At 47.4% G+C, this 18,523-nt stretch overlaps 1 protein-coding gene across 9 annotated transcripts in view; it reads left to right on the top strand.

The window, feature by feature from the left end:
• The window catches only part of CACNA1C (calcium voltage-gated channel subunit alpha1 C), a 680,887-nt gene that overhangs the window by 642,776 nt on the left and 19,588 nt on the right, over window positions 1–18,523 (top strand). For all 9 annotated transcript variants that reach the window (XM_070620344.1, XM_070620343.1, XM_070620341.1 and 6 more), the window contains 7 exons: window positions 816–944; window positions 3,203–3,268; window positions 4,822–4,913; window positions 13,136–13,301; window positions 13,904–14,031; window positions 15,349–15,445; window positions 17,283–17,385. In XM_070620344.1, the coding sequence (XP_070476445.1) occupies window positions 816–944; window positions 3,203–3,268; window positions 4,822–4,913; window positions 13,136–13,301; window positions 13,904–14,031; window positions 15,349–15,445; window positions 17,283–17,385 (781 nt within the window). The remainder of the gene's footprint in view (window positions 1–815; window positions 945–3,202; window positions 3,269–4,821; window positions 4,914–13,135; window positions 13,302–13,903; window positions 14,032–15,348; window positions 15,446–17,282; window positions 17,386–18,523) is intronic.

Genomic DNA, 18,523 nt, shown 5'->3' with positions numbered 1-18,523 from the left:
GCCTGCCTCCCCGACCTTCCCCTGCCTGTGCCCCCACCCAGGGTCTCCCGCAGCGTCAGGTCTCCTGGACACCCCAGGGCAGAGGGGAATAGAAGGGGCACAGCTTCAGAGCCTGCAAACCAGGCACTCTGCCAGCACTAAACAACACCATTCCCATCCTCCCACAGCCACGTTGGGCAGGGGCTGTGGGAAGCAGAAGGAAGTGACACAACAGAAGTGCTGGCGTCTTGAGCAGCCAGGGCACAAGACCCCTTCAGTGGGCAGCCCACTGCAACCCCGCAAGCTCTCAGCCCGCCCCTCCCACCAGTACCCCAGTACAGTCATCCCCACAGCTGGGGTGAAGGCCACGACCCACCCAGCCACCTCACAGAGAGCCAGATCCTTCAGGATGCAGGACCCTCAGCCAAGCCAGACGGCAGTGAGGCTGGGGCCACACCTCAGGGTGTGCCCAGGGCGGCTGGCTCACCGCCTGGATTTCAAAGCATATGGAAGTTCCTTATGAAATCTTCTCCACCCAGGGGCTTAACAACTAGGAATGAAGGGGAAGGGGGGAAAGTAGAAAAATAGGCCCAAGGGCTCACGGTCCTGGGCACAGCTTGGTTCTGCAGAGGCCTCAGGGCTGGGTTGTCTTCCTGGAAAAGGTGGGCAGCTGGCCCCCCGCCGCGTCCCAGGAGAGAGAATCTGGTGCAGCTAGCCCACCCTGGCCTGCCTCCACTCCACCCAAGGGCTGTGTCGCTCAGAGCAGGGCCCGCCCCGTCCTCAACCCCTCCCTGTCGCTGTGTTAACCGCCACCTCCTGTTGCCGATGGCTTCCAGAACGCAGAGGAGAACTCGCGCATCTCCATCACCTTCTTCCGCCTCTTCCGGGTCATGCGCCTGGTGAAGCTGCTGAGCCGAGGGGAGGGCATCCGGACGCTGCTCTGGACCTTCATCAAGTCCTTCCAGGTAGCCACCTCTACCCTCTGCACAGCCTCCTCTTTCCCCAGCAGGCAGGGCTCCACCCCAGCTTCCACCTGGGCTCCCTGAGCAGGAGGTGACCCAGCACAGGAATGAACGCCATTTCGGAGTGAGCCAGGCAGTTACTCCGCTGCGCACTGGCTGTGCCGCCCAGACTTCCCTCTCTGCGCCTTGCCTTCCTCATGTCTGAAATGAGGCCTCGAAAGCATGCTCCTGGAACCCCGATTTCCCCAGAGTCAGGGTAGGGAAGGCTGGGAGCCAAGGGGGAGGCTGCAGTGGTTCTGCTTTCTTCTCTTATTTGTGTATTTTTCCACAAGAATGCTGCATGAAGGGGTTTTGTGGTGGAACAAATGTGAAAAACATGGGCCTGGGCGATCTGATAAGCTCTATGGCCCCTCTCAATACTGGAGTCTTTAGAATCTTGCTGTCACCTTCCCCCAGCAGGCATTTCAGTAATGTCCACTGTCCGTATCTGTTTATGGACTTAGCCAAGCTCTCCAGGATCCTGGTGTCCCTCCACTGAAGGAGGGGCAGCCCATCCTATGAGGACAGGGCTGCCCATCTACAGGATTAATTCTCTTTCTCAGCCCTCGTTTTCCATCTGTAAAAGCAGGCTAATGTTGCCCGTGGCCCCCTCTGAGGCGTGTTGTATAGGTTTGAGGTGAAAGGGCAGCGAAGCGCAGTCAGGGCCCCTGAGTTCCTTGAAGATGAGTGGCGTGGGGACCCCGTGTGCTTCCGTGCTTCCCTGGCCTGACGCTGAAGGCAGCGTCGTCCGTCCCCGGGGAGGCAGGGCTCCCAGGACAGGGAGCCTCACCAGCACTCAAGAACTCCTTCCACATCCCCTGCCCTAGTCACCTCGGGCCCAGGGATGGGGTACAGCGTGGCCCTGATCCCAATGTGCCCGTGAGTGAAGTTGCAGCCAGAGGAAGGGTGCTCTGCTGTCAGGAGCCCGTCTTGCTTTAGAGTCCCACCCCAAAGGCACAACACCCCTCCAGGGAGCCTCCTGCCCTGGGACTCATTCCCCGAGCCGCTTGACTGAGCCAGCAAGCAAGGGCCCCAGCTGGCTGCACTCCTCATGGTTGGTCCTCCTTCTGCCAGGCCCACGCTGACTCCCCACTTAATGATGCACGGCAGCCCCCTCCCTACCACCTCCACCCCCCCCCCCCCGCACCCCCCGCCCCTGTGCCCTGCTCAGTCCCTGGGAATCAGGATTCTCGGGGGAGTGGGACTTGAGGCTGACCCTGTCGCTGGGTGCACCCCTGGGGTCCCACAGCGATGACTGACTATACAGACCCCCAATATGCTCACCTGGTCCCCAACATTTCCCTGGGCTGGAAGAGGCGACAGACCTGGGAGACTGTGAGGAGCAGGACTTGAATGAGGAGCAGGAGCTCCGACCAGGCAGGAAGAGCATCCTTGTGGTCTCGCAGCGCCACCTGGCGGTCTGCAGGCCCCTGGCACCGCACTTTGCAGCCGCGAACGTGTGGCTCTCCTGCATTGAGCTGAGCCCCATGAGGCCTCTCCCCGGAGAAGCCACCAGGGCTCTGGAAAATTAAGTTGTCTGCGCTGCTGGGCAGATAACATATTGAGTGAATAAGATGTATGGGACCAACTATGTGCAAGGCATTGCGCTGAGCGTTTTGTAAGCCTTACATCATTTGAACGCCACAAAATCCCTGAGAGGTAGTTATTGTTTTTCAGATGAGGAAACTGAGGCTCAGAGAGGTTAGGTAATATGCCCAACCCCCATAGCTAGAAAGTGGCAGAAATAGGATTTGAGCCCACGATCTTTCTTAGTTTTCCCTTGGTGAATGTTTTTATTACAACTAGTGGAACGTAAAGCTGCGGGGGGAAGGGCTTCACCTGCCTCCACCCCACGCCTCCCAGGACTCCTTGATGTGTACCCTCCATGCTTTTTCCCTGCTTGCCACGCTGTGTGTTCAGTCCGAGGGCATTTTGCCCATTCTTGATTGTTTCTGCTGAAGACCCGTGGCGCTGTACCCCTTGCTCTGCAGCCTGCCTTTCTCAGAACACCGCACTGCTTCTCAGGTAATGGAACCGAAGTAGAGCGAGCCGTCAGCGCCATGGCCCAGGCCCTCTGCCAGGTGCCCAGAACTTCTGCGTGGCTCTTGGAAATGCCCCAAGGCAGGCAGCAGCTGCTGGCTGCAGAGCCCACGCCCCCTGGGAGGGGATCCACCAGCCCGTCCCTCTGTCGTCCTCACCACCCCTCCTGTGCTTCCTCCCAGGCGCTGCCCTACGTGGCGCTTCTGATAGTGATGCTGTTCTTCATCTACGCCGTGATCGGGATGCAGGTAGGAGGGCGCTCGCTCCCTGCCTCCTGCTGTCTCCTCCCAGTTCCCAGCCCCACGATCCCTGATGCCCCCCTCCCTCTCACCTGCCTCTTGTTCCTGACTGTCCCTCTCCCTCCTCTTCCGCCTTCTGAAGCTAAAGAGATCACAGGAATTGGAACTTCCGCCCAATGGTATCTGGCAGGTATAGGGTGAATGGCCAGGTGCCAGGTGCAGGACACATGGCTTGGACAGCTGCTCCCCTGGTGCCCCAGGCCTGGTCTGCTCTCAGTAGGGAAGACCCTCCCAAACTACGCAGTGGGCCTAGGAGAGATGGCCCCTTCTCAGGGGACAGCAGGCAGGTGTGTCAGACAGCATCTGCCCTTTGTCCGGGTCTGATAGGCCTGAGAACTATCCCTCAACCCAGCGTCATCCAGGAGAAGCTGATGACTGAGAGGGAGGGCGGGAGGCAGGCAGGCAGGCTCTCCCCGTCAAGCAAGCAGCAGTTTCTGGGGTCCTCCCCTCACAGGTGCCCACTGCACCATCTCCTGCCCCAAACCCAGAGTTCTCCAGCCTCCCTCGGGTTTCCAGCAGAACACCCCAGCCCGTCACGCCACACCCGTGGAGAGCTTTTCTTCGGCAGCTCCTTAAGGAACAGTCCCATGTTTGCTCGTTGCAGAGAGACGCCAGGGCTCATGGGCCAAAAGCTTTTGAGATGAAAGAGCTACCTACCTTGCTACCTGACCAAGGGTGGCAGTTTCTAAGACAAGCACAGCTTTGAAAGGCCAGAAAAAATAAAAGGAGACCCCTGATTTCAAGGATGAGTTAAGCCCGCCCAAGCCCCAGACCGCTTGTTCCATGTCACTCCCAGTCCAAGAACTGCCCACCAAACAGTGCTGGGGCGGACGGAGCTGGCGTGGCGGAGAGCAGGCGGAGGATGCGTGCTAGCACCTGATGGTGACAGTTCATGATGCAGTGCTGTACACAAGAAAGCTGCTGACGGGAGATCTTAAGCATTCTCCCCACACACACAAACAGTTAACTATGTTACTATGTGGGTGATGGATGGGTTAATTATCTTGGTCTCGGTAATGATTCTACAACGTGTATGTACATCAAATCATTACCAGGTCATACACTTTAAATATATACAATTATATTTGTTAATTATTCCTCAATAAAGTTTTTTTTTAAAAGAGAAAAAGAAAAATATTCTCAAGAATCTGCAGCCAAAAAAATAAAACAGCAGGCCAATGAGCTGCCCATCCCCGCACAGAAGCAGGTCCTGTTCTGGGCATCCACCCGCCCGCAGCCCTGTTCTGCCAAGCCACGGGGACCTCTCCTGATGGCACATGGGCACCTCTCTCACTGGCCAGGGTAGGGGACTGAGATCAGGGCTAGACAGGCACCTGCACCCATTAAGCCCAGCCAGGCCGCGTCAGGGACTCTGTTCAGCTTATTGGCCAGCCTGTCCCAGTGGTCAGCTGTGGCCCCTGAAGAGACCATTGAATGCTGGGTGGGAAGTAGGACCCTCTCTGTCCAGGGCCCACTGAATCCATCTCCTCGCCCCTTGCTAGGTGTTTGGGAAGATTGCCCTGAATGACACCACAGAGATCAACCGCAACAACAACTTCCAGACTTTCCCCCAGGCTGTGCTGCTCCTCTTCAGGTGGGTCTCTGGGACATGCCTGCATGTCGAAGGAGAGGGCTCTCTCCAGGGTACTTAGGGGAGAGAGCTGGGGCTGGATCCCCCTCCCCTGCCTGGGGAGCCGTCATGTCATTGTTGTTTATCACTTTCCATCGAGCAGCCCACTAGACACTGGCACACCTGCTGCTGAGGCCACTGAGGGATCGAAAGTCAAATTCTGAAAGCACTCTGGTTTGGAAGCTCAACAGGCTCAAATCCAAGCCTGTGACACACTGGCTCTGTGATCTTGAGCAAGACATCGCACGTCTCTGAGCCTTGGTTTCCTCACAGACAAGCATAGTGCCAGTGTCGGCGTCACCTGCTGTGTTGGGTGCTTATGTCCACGTGCACTTCGTGTCTTCCTCATCTGAGCCAGCCATGAGCCTGCACCCCTGCCTTGGGCAGAGTAGAGAGGGGATGTTTCTCACGCCTGCCCCTGAGGGCTTCTCCTTCTCTTCTGGCTCCTGATGACCCTGTGGCACTTCTCCCCTTCCTGCTCGTCACAACCTGGAATGCTGACATGTAAAATAAAAGTGAGGGGCCAGCCCAGTGGCGCAGCGGTTAAGTGTGCACGTTCCGTTTCGGCGGCCAGGGCTTTACCAGTTCAGGCGTGGACATGGCACCGCTGGCAAGCCATGCTGTGGCAGGCATCCCACATATAAACTAGAGGAAGACGGGCACGGATGTTAGCTCAGGGCCAGTCTTCCTCAGCAAAAAGAGAAGGATTTACGGCAGATGTTAGCTCAGGGCTAATCTTCCTCAAAAAAAAAAAACAATTCCAGGTGAAAGGCATTAAACAACACAAAAAGGGATATTTGAAACTGATAAAAGGTATACATGAGCCTGACAACATAGTTTGGAAATATGTTAATCAGACACTGATAGAACCATAAGGAGAAAATGAAAACACACGCACACACACAGAGGGAGACTCTGATACAGCAAGTAGAAAATGACAGATCAAATAGAACAAAATAGAAGAAAAAGAACATCTAAATAAGTCAATTAACGAACTTAATCTAATAAATTTATACTCAATAAATGGCAAAAAAAAACCACATTATTTTTAAGCACCCAGAAACATTCACAAAAATTAGCCAAGACATAAGACAGAAAGTAAAACTTCTCTGACTTCGATACAGCAGAGTTAGAAATGAACCATAAAATTAGTAGCCCCTCCAAAATCTATTCACTTAAATTTTTTGAGTCAGTATTCTAAATAACTCACAGCTGAAGCTATAAACTACTTTGTAGAGAAAGTGAGAGCACACCTTAAATTTATGAAATGCACCAATCAATATGAAAGAAAAATTCAGAACCTAAAATTAACTTTTCTTTTCTTTTTCTTTTCTTTTCTTTTTCCTTTTCTTGCGGAGGAAGATTAGCCCTGGGCTAACTTCTGTTGCCAATCTCCTCCACTTTATATGTGGGTCACTGCCACAGCATGGCTGATGAGTGGTGTAGTTCCATACCTAGGATCTGAACCCACAAACCCAGGCAGCTGAAGCAGAGCACACTGAACTTAACCACTATGCCATGGGGCCAGCCCCTAAAATTAACTTATTTTTTAAAATTTACAATAAATAAACTGATAGATGGAAAAAAAGAATAGCAGAATAACTACAAAGTATGAAGGATTGCATTTATTAAAATAAAAACAGAAATTAATAAAATATCAAACAAAAATATTTTTTATCAATAAACCCTCAAACTGATTCTTTGAAAAGACCAGTAAACAAACAAACTTTCATCAAATCCAAATTTTAAAAAAGACACAATAAAATCAGGAATAAGAAAAGCAACCTAATTAAAGATGTGGAAGTGGTTTTTAGAATGATAAGAGAATATTAGGAACAAATTTATGCCAATATATCTGAAAATCTAGATGAAGTGGATGCTTTTATATAGGAAAATATAAATCACAAAAATTGTCTTAAGAAGAATTTGTTTTTAATGAGCCGCAATAGAAATTTAAAAGGTAAAATTTTAGTCCTCAAAAAGGCCCAAGATCTAATATTTTTATGTGTGATGTATGCCAAAATATCAAGGAATAGATTATTCCTATGTTAAATTATCTTTCCAGTAATAGAAAACCTCCCCAGTCATTCCATAAGACTAACATAAGGCTGATACCAATAAGAACACAAAAAAAAGCAAGTATAAATATGAAAATGTATAGACATAACTGTCATTGTTTGCAAACAACAGGCTAATCTGAGTGGAAAATCAAAGCAAATCAACTCAAAATCCTTTATAACAATTAATATAACAATTAATAGTAAGGTGGAAGATTAACAAAGAAAAACACTCTCTTTCCTGTGCTGATAATTCATCTGTCTGGTCGGCCTGCTGTAACAAACACTGGGTGGCTGAACAACAGACATGCCTTTCTCACGATTCTGGAGACTGGAAATCCAAGACCAGGCTCCTGGCCAGTTTGTTTCCTGATGAGAGCCCTCTTGCTAGCCTACAGACAGCCGCCGTCTTGCTGCATCCTCACATGGTGGAGAGAGAGAGCTCTAGTCTCTCTTCCTGTTTTCGCAAAGACGTTAATCTCATCCTGGGGTCCCCAGCCTCATGGACTGACCTAGACCTCATTACCACCCAAGGCCCACCTGCAAACACTACCTCACTGAGGGCTGGGGCTTCAACATGTGAATTCTGGGGGGCACAGAAGTTCAGTTCATAGCAGTAATAACTAATTAGTAACTATAATAGACAAGATCATATGCTATTACTTTTTCTAGTCAACATTATACTGCAAGTTTTATCCAGTGCAATAAGATAAGAAAAATAATTCAAAGGATAAGAATTGGAAAAGAAGAAACAAAATTAAACACCAAAAAGAATTGATTGCCAGACTCAAAAAGAAAAAACAAACAACAATAAATTTAATTAAGGAGGCGAAAGGCCTGTACACTGAAAACTATAAAACATTATTGAAAGAAATTGAAGAAGATACAAAGAAATGGAAAGATATTCCATGCTCATGGATTGGAAGAATTAACACAGTTAAAATGTCCATACTACCTAAAGCAATCTACAGATTTAATGCAATCCTTATCAAAGTTCCAATGACATTTTTCACAGAAATACAACAAAGAATCCTAAAATTTATATGGAGCAAAAAAAGACCCCAAATAGCCAAAGCAATCCAGAGAAAAAAGAACAAAGCTGGAGGCATCACACTCCCTAATCTCAAAGTATAGTACGAAGCGACAGTAACCAAAACAGCACAGTACTGGCGGGAAAACACACATGCAGATAAATGGGACAGAATTGAGAGCCCATAAATAAACCCACACATCTATGGAGAGCTAATCTTTGACAAAGGGGCCAAGAACATGTAATGGAAAAAAGAAAGTCTCTTCAATAAATGGTGCTGGGAAAACTGGACAGCCACATGCAAAAGAATGAAAGTAGATCATTATCTTACACCATACACAAAAATTAACTCAAAGTGGATTAAAGACTTTTATGTAAGACCTGAAACCATAAAACTCCTAGAAGAAAACATAGGCAGTACACTCTTTGACATTGGTCTTAGCAGCAATGCTTTTTTTTTTTTTTATGCTTTTTGAATATGTCTCCTCAGGCAAGAGAAAGAAAAGAAAAAATAAGCAAATGAGACTACATCAGACTAAAAAGCTTCTGCATGGCAAAAGATACTATCAACAAAACTAAAAGACACCCTATTGGTTGGGAGAAGATATTTGCAAATCATTTATCCAATAAGGGGTTAATATCCAAAATAAAGAACTCATAAAACTCAACAAAAAAAGCAAAGAACCCGATTAAAAAATGGACAGAGGGTCTGAGCCAGCATTTTTCCAAAGAAGATATGCAGATGGCCAACAGGCACGTGAAAAAATGTTCAACATCACTAATTATTAAGGAAACGCAAATCAAAACCACAGTGAGCCATCACCTCGTGCCCATCTGGGTGGCTGTTACTAAGAAATCAGGAGGGGCCGGCCCTGTGGCTGAGTGGTTAAGTCTGTGCACTCTGCTTTGGCAGCCTGGGGTTCGCAGGTTTGGATCCTGGGCACAGACCTACACACTGCTCATCAAGCCATGCTGTGGCTCCATCCCACATAGAAGAACTAGAATGACCTACAACTAAGATACACAATCATGTACTGGGGCTTTTGGGAGAGGAAAACAAAAAGAAGATGACTGGCAACAGATGTTAGCTCAGGGCCAATCTTCCTCACAAAAAAAAAAAGAAATAACAAGGTTGGAGAGGATGTGGAGAAAAGGGAACCCTCATACACTGCTGGTGGGAGTGCAAACTGGTGCAGCCACTGTGGGAAACAGTATGGAGTTTCCTCGGAAAATTAAGAATAGATCTACCATATGATACAGCTATTCCACTGCTGGGTATCCATCCAAAGAACATGAAAATACTAATTTGAAATGATATATGCACCCCTGTGTCCACTGCAGCATTACTCACAATAGCCAAGACTTGGAAACAACCTAGGTGCCCATCAATGGATGAATGGATAAAGAAGATGTGGTATATTTACACAATGGAATACTACCCAGCCATAGAAAAGATGAAATCTTGTCTTTTGTGACAACATGGATGGACCTTGAGGGTATTATGCTAAGTGGAATGTCAGATGGAGAAAGTCAAATACCATATGACTTCACTCATATGTGGAAGATAAAAAACAACAAGAAACAAACAGACACAGAGAATAGATCAGTGGTTACCAGAGGGGAAGGGAAGTGGGGGAGGACAAGAGGGCCAAAGGGGCACATCTATACGGTGACAGATGGCAGCTAGGCTTTTGATGGGGAACACGATGTAGTCTATACAGATGTCAAAATATAATGATGTACACCTGAAATTTATATAGTGTTGTAAGCCAATGTTACCTCAATAAAAAAATAAATTTAAAAAAATCCAATTCAAAAATTGGCAAAGGACTTGAATAGACATTTCTCCAAAGAAGTTATATCAATGGCCAATAAGCACATGAAAAGATGCTCCATACCACTAATCATTAGGGAAATGTAAATCAAAACTACAAAGAAATACCACCTCACACCCATTAGGATGGCTAGTATCAAAAAAATGGAAAACAGCAAGTGTTGACAAAGATGTGGAGAAATTGGAACCCTTGTGCTCTGTTGGTGGGAATAGAAAATGGTACAGCTGCTGTGGACAACAGCATGGCAGTTCCTCAAAAAATTAAAAGTAGAATTACCATATGATCCAGCAATTCCACTTCTAAGCACATACTCAGAATATTTGAAAGCAGGGTCTCAAAGATGTATTTGCACACCCATCTTCATAGTAGCATTATTCACAATAGCCAAAATGTGGATGCAACCAAAGTGCCCAACAACACATGAATGGATAAGCAAAATGTGGGCTACACGTACAATGGAATATTATTCAGCCTTAAAAAGGAAGGAAATTCTGCAATATGCTACAACATGGATGAACCTTGAGGACGTTATGCTAAGTGAAATAAGCCAGACACAAAAAGACAAAAACTGTATGATCCTACTTATATGAGGTACTTGGAGTAATCAAAATCATAGTGGTGGTTGCCAGGGTCTGGGAGGAGGAGGAATGGAGAGTTATTGTGTAGGCATAGCGTTTCAGTTTTCCAAGATGAAAAGAGTCATGGGGATGGGTGGTGGTGATGGCTGCACAACGGTTCGAATGTATTTAATAACTCTGAACTGTACACTTCAAAATGGTTCAGATGGTAAATTTTATGTTATGTGTATTTTACCACAGTAGAAAAAAAAGAAAAGAAATAAAACATCTTTACAACAGTTAATTGCTTATAGATATTGTACAAGAGAGACTACAGAAGTAATAAGAGAGTTCAGCAAATCTTCTATATATAAAGTCAATCGCATTCCCTCTACATCAGTAGCAAATAGAAAACATAACGTTTAAAATGTCCCATTTATAATAGCAACATTTTGTTTGTTTGTTTTAAATAAGATACCTAGAAATAATTTTCTGTTTTTTAAGATTGGCACCTGAGCTAACAACTGTTGCCAGTCTCTTTTCTTTCTTCTTCTTCTTCCCAAATCCCCCAGTACATAGTTGTGTATTCTCGTTGTGAGCGCCTCTGGTTGTGCTATGTGGGACGCCGCCTGAGCATGGCCTCATGAGCTGTGCCATGTCCACGCCCAGGATCCGAACCAGCGAAACCCCAGGCCACAGAAGCGGAGCGCGTGAACTTAACCACTCAGCCATGGGGCCGGCCCTGAACCTAGAAATAATTTAACAAAAGACATATATGAGGAAATTATAAAATTTTATTAAAATACATTAAATAAGGCCTAAATAAATGGAGAGATGTGCCATCTTAATGGCTGGGAGCTTAACATCACAAAAATATCAAATTCCCCAAGTTAATCTATGTTTTAATGCAATTCCAATGAGACTCTCAACGGGTTTGTTCATGGAACTTGACAAGCTGATTCCAATGTGTCTGTGGAATAGAAAAGGAAAATGAATAGCCAAGACAGTTTTGAAAGACAACAAGCTGGAGGGGCTCTCTCTACGAGGGAGCAAGACTTACTAGAAAGCTAGAGTGGTTAAGACAATATGGTACATTCATACCAAGATGGATAAACAAACCCGTGGAATAGGATGAAAAGGCTAGCACCAGACCGCTACATCTGTGGAACTTATGTCAGAAGAGAGAGTTCAAATCACTAGGCAAAGATGGACTATTCAATAAATTTCTTAAGAAAATTGGTTATCTACACAGAAAAAGATAAACCGTGTTTCTGCCTCACATTGAGTACAGATGTAAATTCCAGAATAAGGTGTTATTATGAAAAACAAAATTTTATAACTTCTAGAACATGTAGGAGAATATTTTTATAACCTAGAATAGAGAACTCTTAAACAAGATACAAAAAGCACAAAACAGAGGAAAAAATATAAATTTGACCACATTGAAATTTAAAACTTAGATTCATCAAAATATACTATACGTAAAGCTACAGACCAGACACAGACTGAAGCAGGTGCTTGCAGTGCGTAGACTGGCAAAGGGCTAATGTGAAGAGCATATAAAGAACCCTACAAATGAATGGAAAACGAACAACCCATCAGACAAACAGGCAAAAATGTGAACACGCAGTTCAACAGAAGATGAGATCAAAATTCTCAACCCGTTAATCATTTTAAAACCATATTGAAACAGCAGTGAAATATCATTTCACACCCGTCATATGAGCAACACTTTTAAAAATTTACTAATACGGAGGGTTGACAAGTCTGAACTCAGAAACATAGAGTAGAAAAGTGGTTGCCAGGGCCTGGGAGGGGGGGAATTAGGAAGAAGTTGGTGAAGGATAGAAACTTTCAGTTATAAGATGAATGAAGTCTAAAGATCTAATGTGTAACATCGTGACTATGGGGATTAACACTGTATCGTATAATTGAAATTTACTAACAGAGTAGAACTTAAATGTTTTCATCAAAAAAAAAAAGAAAAGATAAATAAGTGAAGTGATGGATGTGTTAACTAGGTGCGAGGAATCCTTTCACAACGTGTGTTTATATCAAATCAGCACGATGTACACTTCAAGTATCTTACAGTTTAATTTGTCAATTCTACCTCAATAAAGCTGAAGGAAAGAGAGACGACAAATCTGTAGAGTCACGGCGTTTCCCTGCACTGATGACAGGGGTATAAATTGGACAGACTCTTGGAGAACAAGCAATACGTAGTAAAAGTGAAGGTACAGCTACCTTCAACTGGTGGCTCCGCTTCTAAGCAGATAACCAAGACGTGGACCTGCATGCTGATTGCAACGTTCTTTGTAATAGTGAAAAAGAGAAAAGGAAAACCTTACAGGACAGTGGCTTTTTAAGTGGTACATTCATAGAGTATACTGCTGTACAGCAGTTAAGATGAATGAACTAGACCTAAAATATATCCAAATGGCTAAATGTTAAAAACTTCACATGGATTGCAAAACGAGTGAGTTTGCAGAAAGGGTAGAGTTACCATTTATGTAAAGTTTTAGAACATTCAAAACAGTGCTGTATGTTTTTGTATTTAGTGAACATATCAGAACCTTCAGGGAATGATAAACAGCAAATTCCATTTAATAGTTCCCTCTGGGAAGGAGGAAGGGGCAAGGGGTGGGAGAAGGATCCAGAGCCGCGAGATGGGCTGCATGGGTGTTGGGCTCTCACCTCTCTCCCCTAGGTGTGCCACAGGGGAGGCATGGCAGGACATCATGCTGGCCTGCATGCCAGGGAAGAAGTGTGCCCCGGAGTCGGAGCCCAGCAACAGCACGGAAGGGGAAACGCCCTGTGGCAGCAGCTTCGCCGTCTTCTACTTCATCAGCTTCTACATGCTCTGTGCCTTCCTGGTAAGCTGAGGTGGGACTAAACAGCCACAGGTAATGAGTGTGAGTGCAGGCAGCCCGAGCCCTCCATCTCTGCAGCTCAGGGTCGGGGCAGCCCCATTAGAGGTAACCTGAAAAGACTGACTCAGTAGAAGTGTCCAACCTCACTGAGATAAGGGCAGACGGCTCTGGGCCAGAGTGAGCTCAGCCAGCATCTTTCTTGTCCGTTCTTGGCACCTATGGTGGCACCGTCCCAGAGGACAGAGGGGACGTGTGTGTGGAGGCCTAGAGGCAACTTCTGCTCCTCTGGTGCTTTGATGAGGAGTGAGGGAAAGGTGGTGGACTAGCTTGCCATCTGTCCTCGGCAGCCCTACCCAGCAGCTTGGTCTGTGGGAAGCTGTGCAGCCCACCTGTGGGGTTCATCCCACATGACTCTGAGGGGAGCAGTGTCAAGTTCATATCCAAGAGACCCAAGTTCCAGGGGCTGGTGTTTTAAATGGTGACATATGGCTGGTCTTTAGAAATGTTGGCTTCTGCCATGTATGTACCAGCTGGCAAAGTGGATTCAAGTGGCAGTGTGTAGGAAGGTCCTCTTAGACAGACTCATCACTCTCTGTCCTCTGCAGATCATCAACCTCTTTGTGGCTGTCATCATGGACAACTTTGACTACCTGACAAGGGACTGGTCCATCCTTGGTCCCCACCATCTGGATGAATTTAAAAGAATCTGGGCAGAGTATGACCCTGAAGCCAAGTAAGTTCCCAGAGGGAAGTCCTGATTGCAAAGCTGAGAGAGGGGATTGCAAGATCACACGTGTAGAAGAGCTCCTGACGGGTTAGCATCAGGAGGATGGATGGGAAACACTGAACTGCACCAGACCCCAGGGTCAAGGATCAAGGGCCAGCAATAGGAGGCCAGGCACCTTTGGCTAAGTCAAGAACATAGCTGCTGTTTTCACTTGAATAGGATACGAGATCCTAGTGTTGAAAGGATGAGTAAGTGCTCGAGTTAGCACGTGGAGGCCAGGCAGATCTCGACTCTATTCCTGCCTCAGGTCCGAGGACACCCTCATCTACTGAGCACGTGTGGTTGACACTCAGCAAATACCACTTGGTCAGATGGTTAGTTGACTAAAACAGCAGGTACACATTGAGAATTTTACTCATTACTAAAATCCCTTCCACCTTGAACATAGCACTGATGGAAATTTCTCATTAAAATTTAAACGTAAAATCTAAAAAATAAAAAAAATTGTAACTGTGTAGTGATGAATATTAACTGGACTGTGGTGATCATTTCACAATATATACATCTATCAAATCATTATGAAGTACACCTGAAACTAATACAATATTATATGTCAATTATATCTCAATTTTTTTTAAAAGACCTTTGAAACTCAATTCTGGGACTTTTGTTCAACTCCTGAGGATATTGAGCTTTCTCTTCCACCTGCCTGAGTGTCATAGGGATGTGAGCCTAAGAATGTCAGGGGTCTGCCTGAGAACACGCAGAGCCGGGGAGGAGCCGCCCGGGCAGAGGAGCCACCGAGAGACGCAGCCAGCGGGCGGGGGCGTGTGAGATCGGAATCAAGCTGCTTCCTGGGGCACATGTTCCAGTTTTTGCTTAAGTCATTTGGATTGGGGGTTCTCTCACTTCACCCAAAAGAACACTGACTTATTTAGGGATTGTTGTCAAGATGATGGATAAGCCTGATTTTTCCCACAGTGTGGTTCTCGTGCGTGGATACACATAAACAGGAAGTGCTAATAGCAATGGGTTTCTTTTCATACGTATAAGAAAGATACGAATCTAACAAACTCTCCATTATTTCATGCATACCACTGCTTAGGAGTGAAACCAAATTTTTTAAAATTCTAAACATGCGTATATTGGGTTTGGAGTTTGACCCTGAAGTCCTGCAACTCTGCACCGAGTTTGACCATTAGGGCTACGGCTATGAGGAGTTCCTCCTGCAGGTGGCCCCGCCGCTCAGGCACATGAGCTGGGCTGTTGGCCGAGACCATGGCCCTTCTCACTGATAGTTCTCTTCTCTCCTTCCTCTTCCAGGGGTCGGATCAAACACCTAGATGTGGTCACGCTGCTCCGGCGGATTCAGCCCCCACTGGGTTTTGGGAAGCTGTGCCCTCACCGCGTGGCTTGCAAAGTAAGAGATGACCTGGATTCACGGGAGAAAGAGAATTATGGGCAGCAAGATGCCCATTTGTCTTGTGACCTTGGTCAGGACATTGATCCATTAAGGGAATAAAGACAATATTTTCTGTGCCTAAAGAAACGAGCCTGGGCCAGATTATATTTTAAGGTTCCTTCTAGCAATAAGTTCTCAGACTCTATAAAGAACAGCAGAGTGAAGGCCTCCTGGCCCCGAAGCCCATGCCCAGTCCTAAATAAAGGACCTTCTTCAGAGAAGGCTCTGCTGCCGCATCGAGCCACATCACCCAGGGGTCCTGGAAGACTTCCCCGCCTAGGATGGATGGATTAGGGGTTCTTTCCCTGGGATCAGAAGTCCATTTGAGAGTCCAGGCCTTGGCTTCAGGGACCTGTGAAGCCCTAAGATTGTACACAAAATCTCTGCAACACTCACACAGTGTGCTAGGGGGAGGATCCATATTTTCATCAGATTTCTAAGTGAGTCCATGACCCAAAAAAGATTGAGACAAGCATCCTAGGTTCTGTTAGACAAAGCTCTTGCTCGTGCGGCCCTTGCCTGAGCTGGAGAGTGAGCGTCCCTGAAGCTGTGTGCCCAGTGCCTCTCTTGCCCCCCGGTAACCCCCACCCAGTAGCCCAGCGGTCGCTGAAGAGTCTTGTCTCCACTCTCTCCCCTCTTCTTTCAACTTCTGTTCTCGCCATTCTGTACTCTCTGTTGGAATAACGATGAGCGGAAAAAGGGCTGGGAGGAAGTGAGGTCAGAGCACTGTACAGAGGAAGAAACACAGAAAAATTCAGCTCTGTGGATAATACACTCATGGAAAATGGAGAATTGAAGGAATTTAGAGCCTTCTACTTGTGCTCTGTTTTTCTCAGTCTTCTCTCATTTGCACCTCCACTTCATTCCAGAAAAGAGTTTAGAAGCTTTCCGAGAGTATAAAAGAGACTAGGTTACATCTCAGGTGAAAGCAGAGTAGGAGACAGGAGCAGGAGCAAGTTCGGCCTGTACACCGCCTCCCGCGGGCCTGGACAGGCTGCGGACTGGGCAGGAAGCTTCCCAGTGGCCACGGGCAGTTCACACTGTCCATGAGATTCAGGAAGATCCAGTCGTTCAGGAAAATTACAGCCCTCTTGGCACTACGATTGACAGGAAGATGCTGTGTGATCTAACCGGTCACATCCTTGCCCACGTCCAGGAGCAGACGCCAGGCTGAGTTTCACGGCAGTGGACCCTGCTGTGTGCTGAGGGCCCTGCGCCCGAGCACAGAGCGAGGGCAGCAAGTCTGGGTGGTGGGAAAGGAGGGAGGGGGCAGTATGATCCTGTCCAGCATCAGCAAGCCTCCGATCCAGCTTGATGGAGAGGTGTGTTTTCAATATACAGAAAAGATGGTGCACTGCCTCTCCTGCAAGCACACCTCCCTTGCCGGCTCTCTTGCCGGGCACTAGTTAGTGCTGGCTGGTGGGGGCTCCCAGCCACTGCCCAGCATGTAGCTGTTCTTGTTGCCAGTAGAGAGCACACCCACTTGCCTGAGCAGACATTGAGCGGGGAAGGGGGTTGGGCTGCTTAACTTCCTTTTGTGGAAGCAAGGGTCTAATGAGGACAATTTCCATCCCTTCCTCAAAGTGGAGGGGCGAGAGTACTTACAGCAGAGCCAAGATTTTCCCCAGAACAGGTTCTGAATACATTTTAGTGACCCATGCTTACGCGCCCACCCACTCCCGACACACGCACCCAGTTTTCGCGCTCCCTCAGCGTTCTCCGGCCATGGTGGTTCTGTTGGTCCATGGAGAACCATTTTCTGTAATCACCAGCTCTGCCTCCTCTTCCCCTCCAGCGCCTGGTCTCCATGAACATGCCTCTGAATAGCGATGGGACGGTCATGTTCAATGCCACCCTGTTTGCCCTGGTCCGGACAGCCCTCAGGATCAAAACAGAAGGTAAGAGTCCCCCACAGGCCACTGGGAGGGCCGCTGGGAAGATGTAGCCGACCAATCAAAGGACTCAGCGGCCTGCAGAGTGCTCCCCGGACCTGCCCATCCCACGCAGCAGCAGAGCCACGTGGGCCAGCAATTACCTTCGTCTGGGGAAGTTAGAGGCCTGGCCTGGTCATGTTTTCTTTGCTTCTTGAATGGCCTCCTTGCCTCTAGCTTATTTATTTTGAACTCAAGCTTTCCATCAAACCATAGAAATTATTCTAGGTGATATTTTGAAGTCATAGTTCAAAAAGCAGAAGAAGATGTGTATTACCTGGAGCAGGACCAAGCCCCATCAACAGGGAATTTTACTGGCTACAAGTGGGCCTCTCAAGTGCTCAGCTCTTTTTAAGTGAAAAGGACTTGTGTCAGGAAGGGGTCACAGTGGCAAATGGTGACTGTGGCTGTGATCACCACATACCATTGTGCAGCTGACTGCTGGGAGTTAAGACCTCACCTGTGCTGTGCTAGTCAGCCACGCTCCCTCAGGCCGGGTCCACCTGAAAGGACGCCTTCTTCTGGTTCGCATAACGGTGCCCTGTTAGCAGCAGCCTTGGCTGAAACAATCTGCTGTCCGCATCGTTGATGATTATTTCTGAACCACTCTGTGGAAAAGGCTGTATAAAATGTCCCTAAGAAGACACCGTCACTCTCCAAGAGCTCCCGGCCCACCGCAGTGTCTCGCAGAGCGTGGTCAGGAGGCCGCTTGCCTTGGAATCTGCTGAGAGAACTGGTTTAAAATGTTGGGTCCCTATCACCAGCCCAGATTTGCTGAATCCGAATCTCTGAGAGTGGGGCTCAGGAATCTGTATTTGGAACCAACTACACAGACGATTCGCATGTGAACTAAAGTCTGACCCTGCCGGTGCAGCATTTAGAACTGGCACAAGTGGGCCAGCAGTGTGCTTTCTTTTCTCCTTCTCCTATCTCCATCTTAGAGTCTCAGGCTGCTGGTGACAGCACTCTCCTCGGTGTGATGGAAGGAGCACTGGGCAGGGAGATGGGAGATGGATTCTGATGACATGCACGATAAGTCATGTATTCTCTGTCTACGTCGTTTCTTCATGTGTCAAATAAGAAGGGTAATCACATAAAGGGAAGT

This window comes from Equus przewalskii, chromosome 5 (assembly GCF_037783145.1).
Source record: "Equus przewalskii isolate Varuska chromosome 5, EquPr2, whole genome shotgun sequence".
Classification (NCBI taxonomy): domain Eukaryota; kingdom Metazoa; phylum Chordata; class Mammalia; order Perissodactyla; family Equidae; genus Equus; species Equus przewalskii.
Note: the sequence above shows the minus strand (reverse complement) of the source record. Positions and strands in the feature narration are given on the sequence as shown.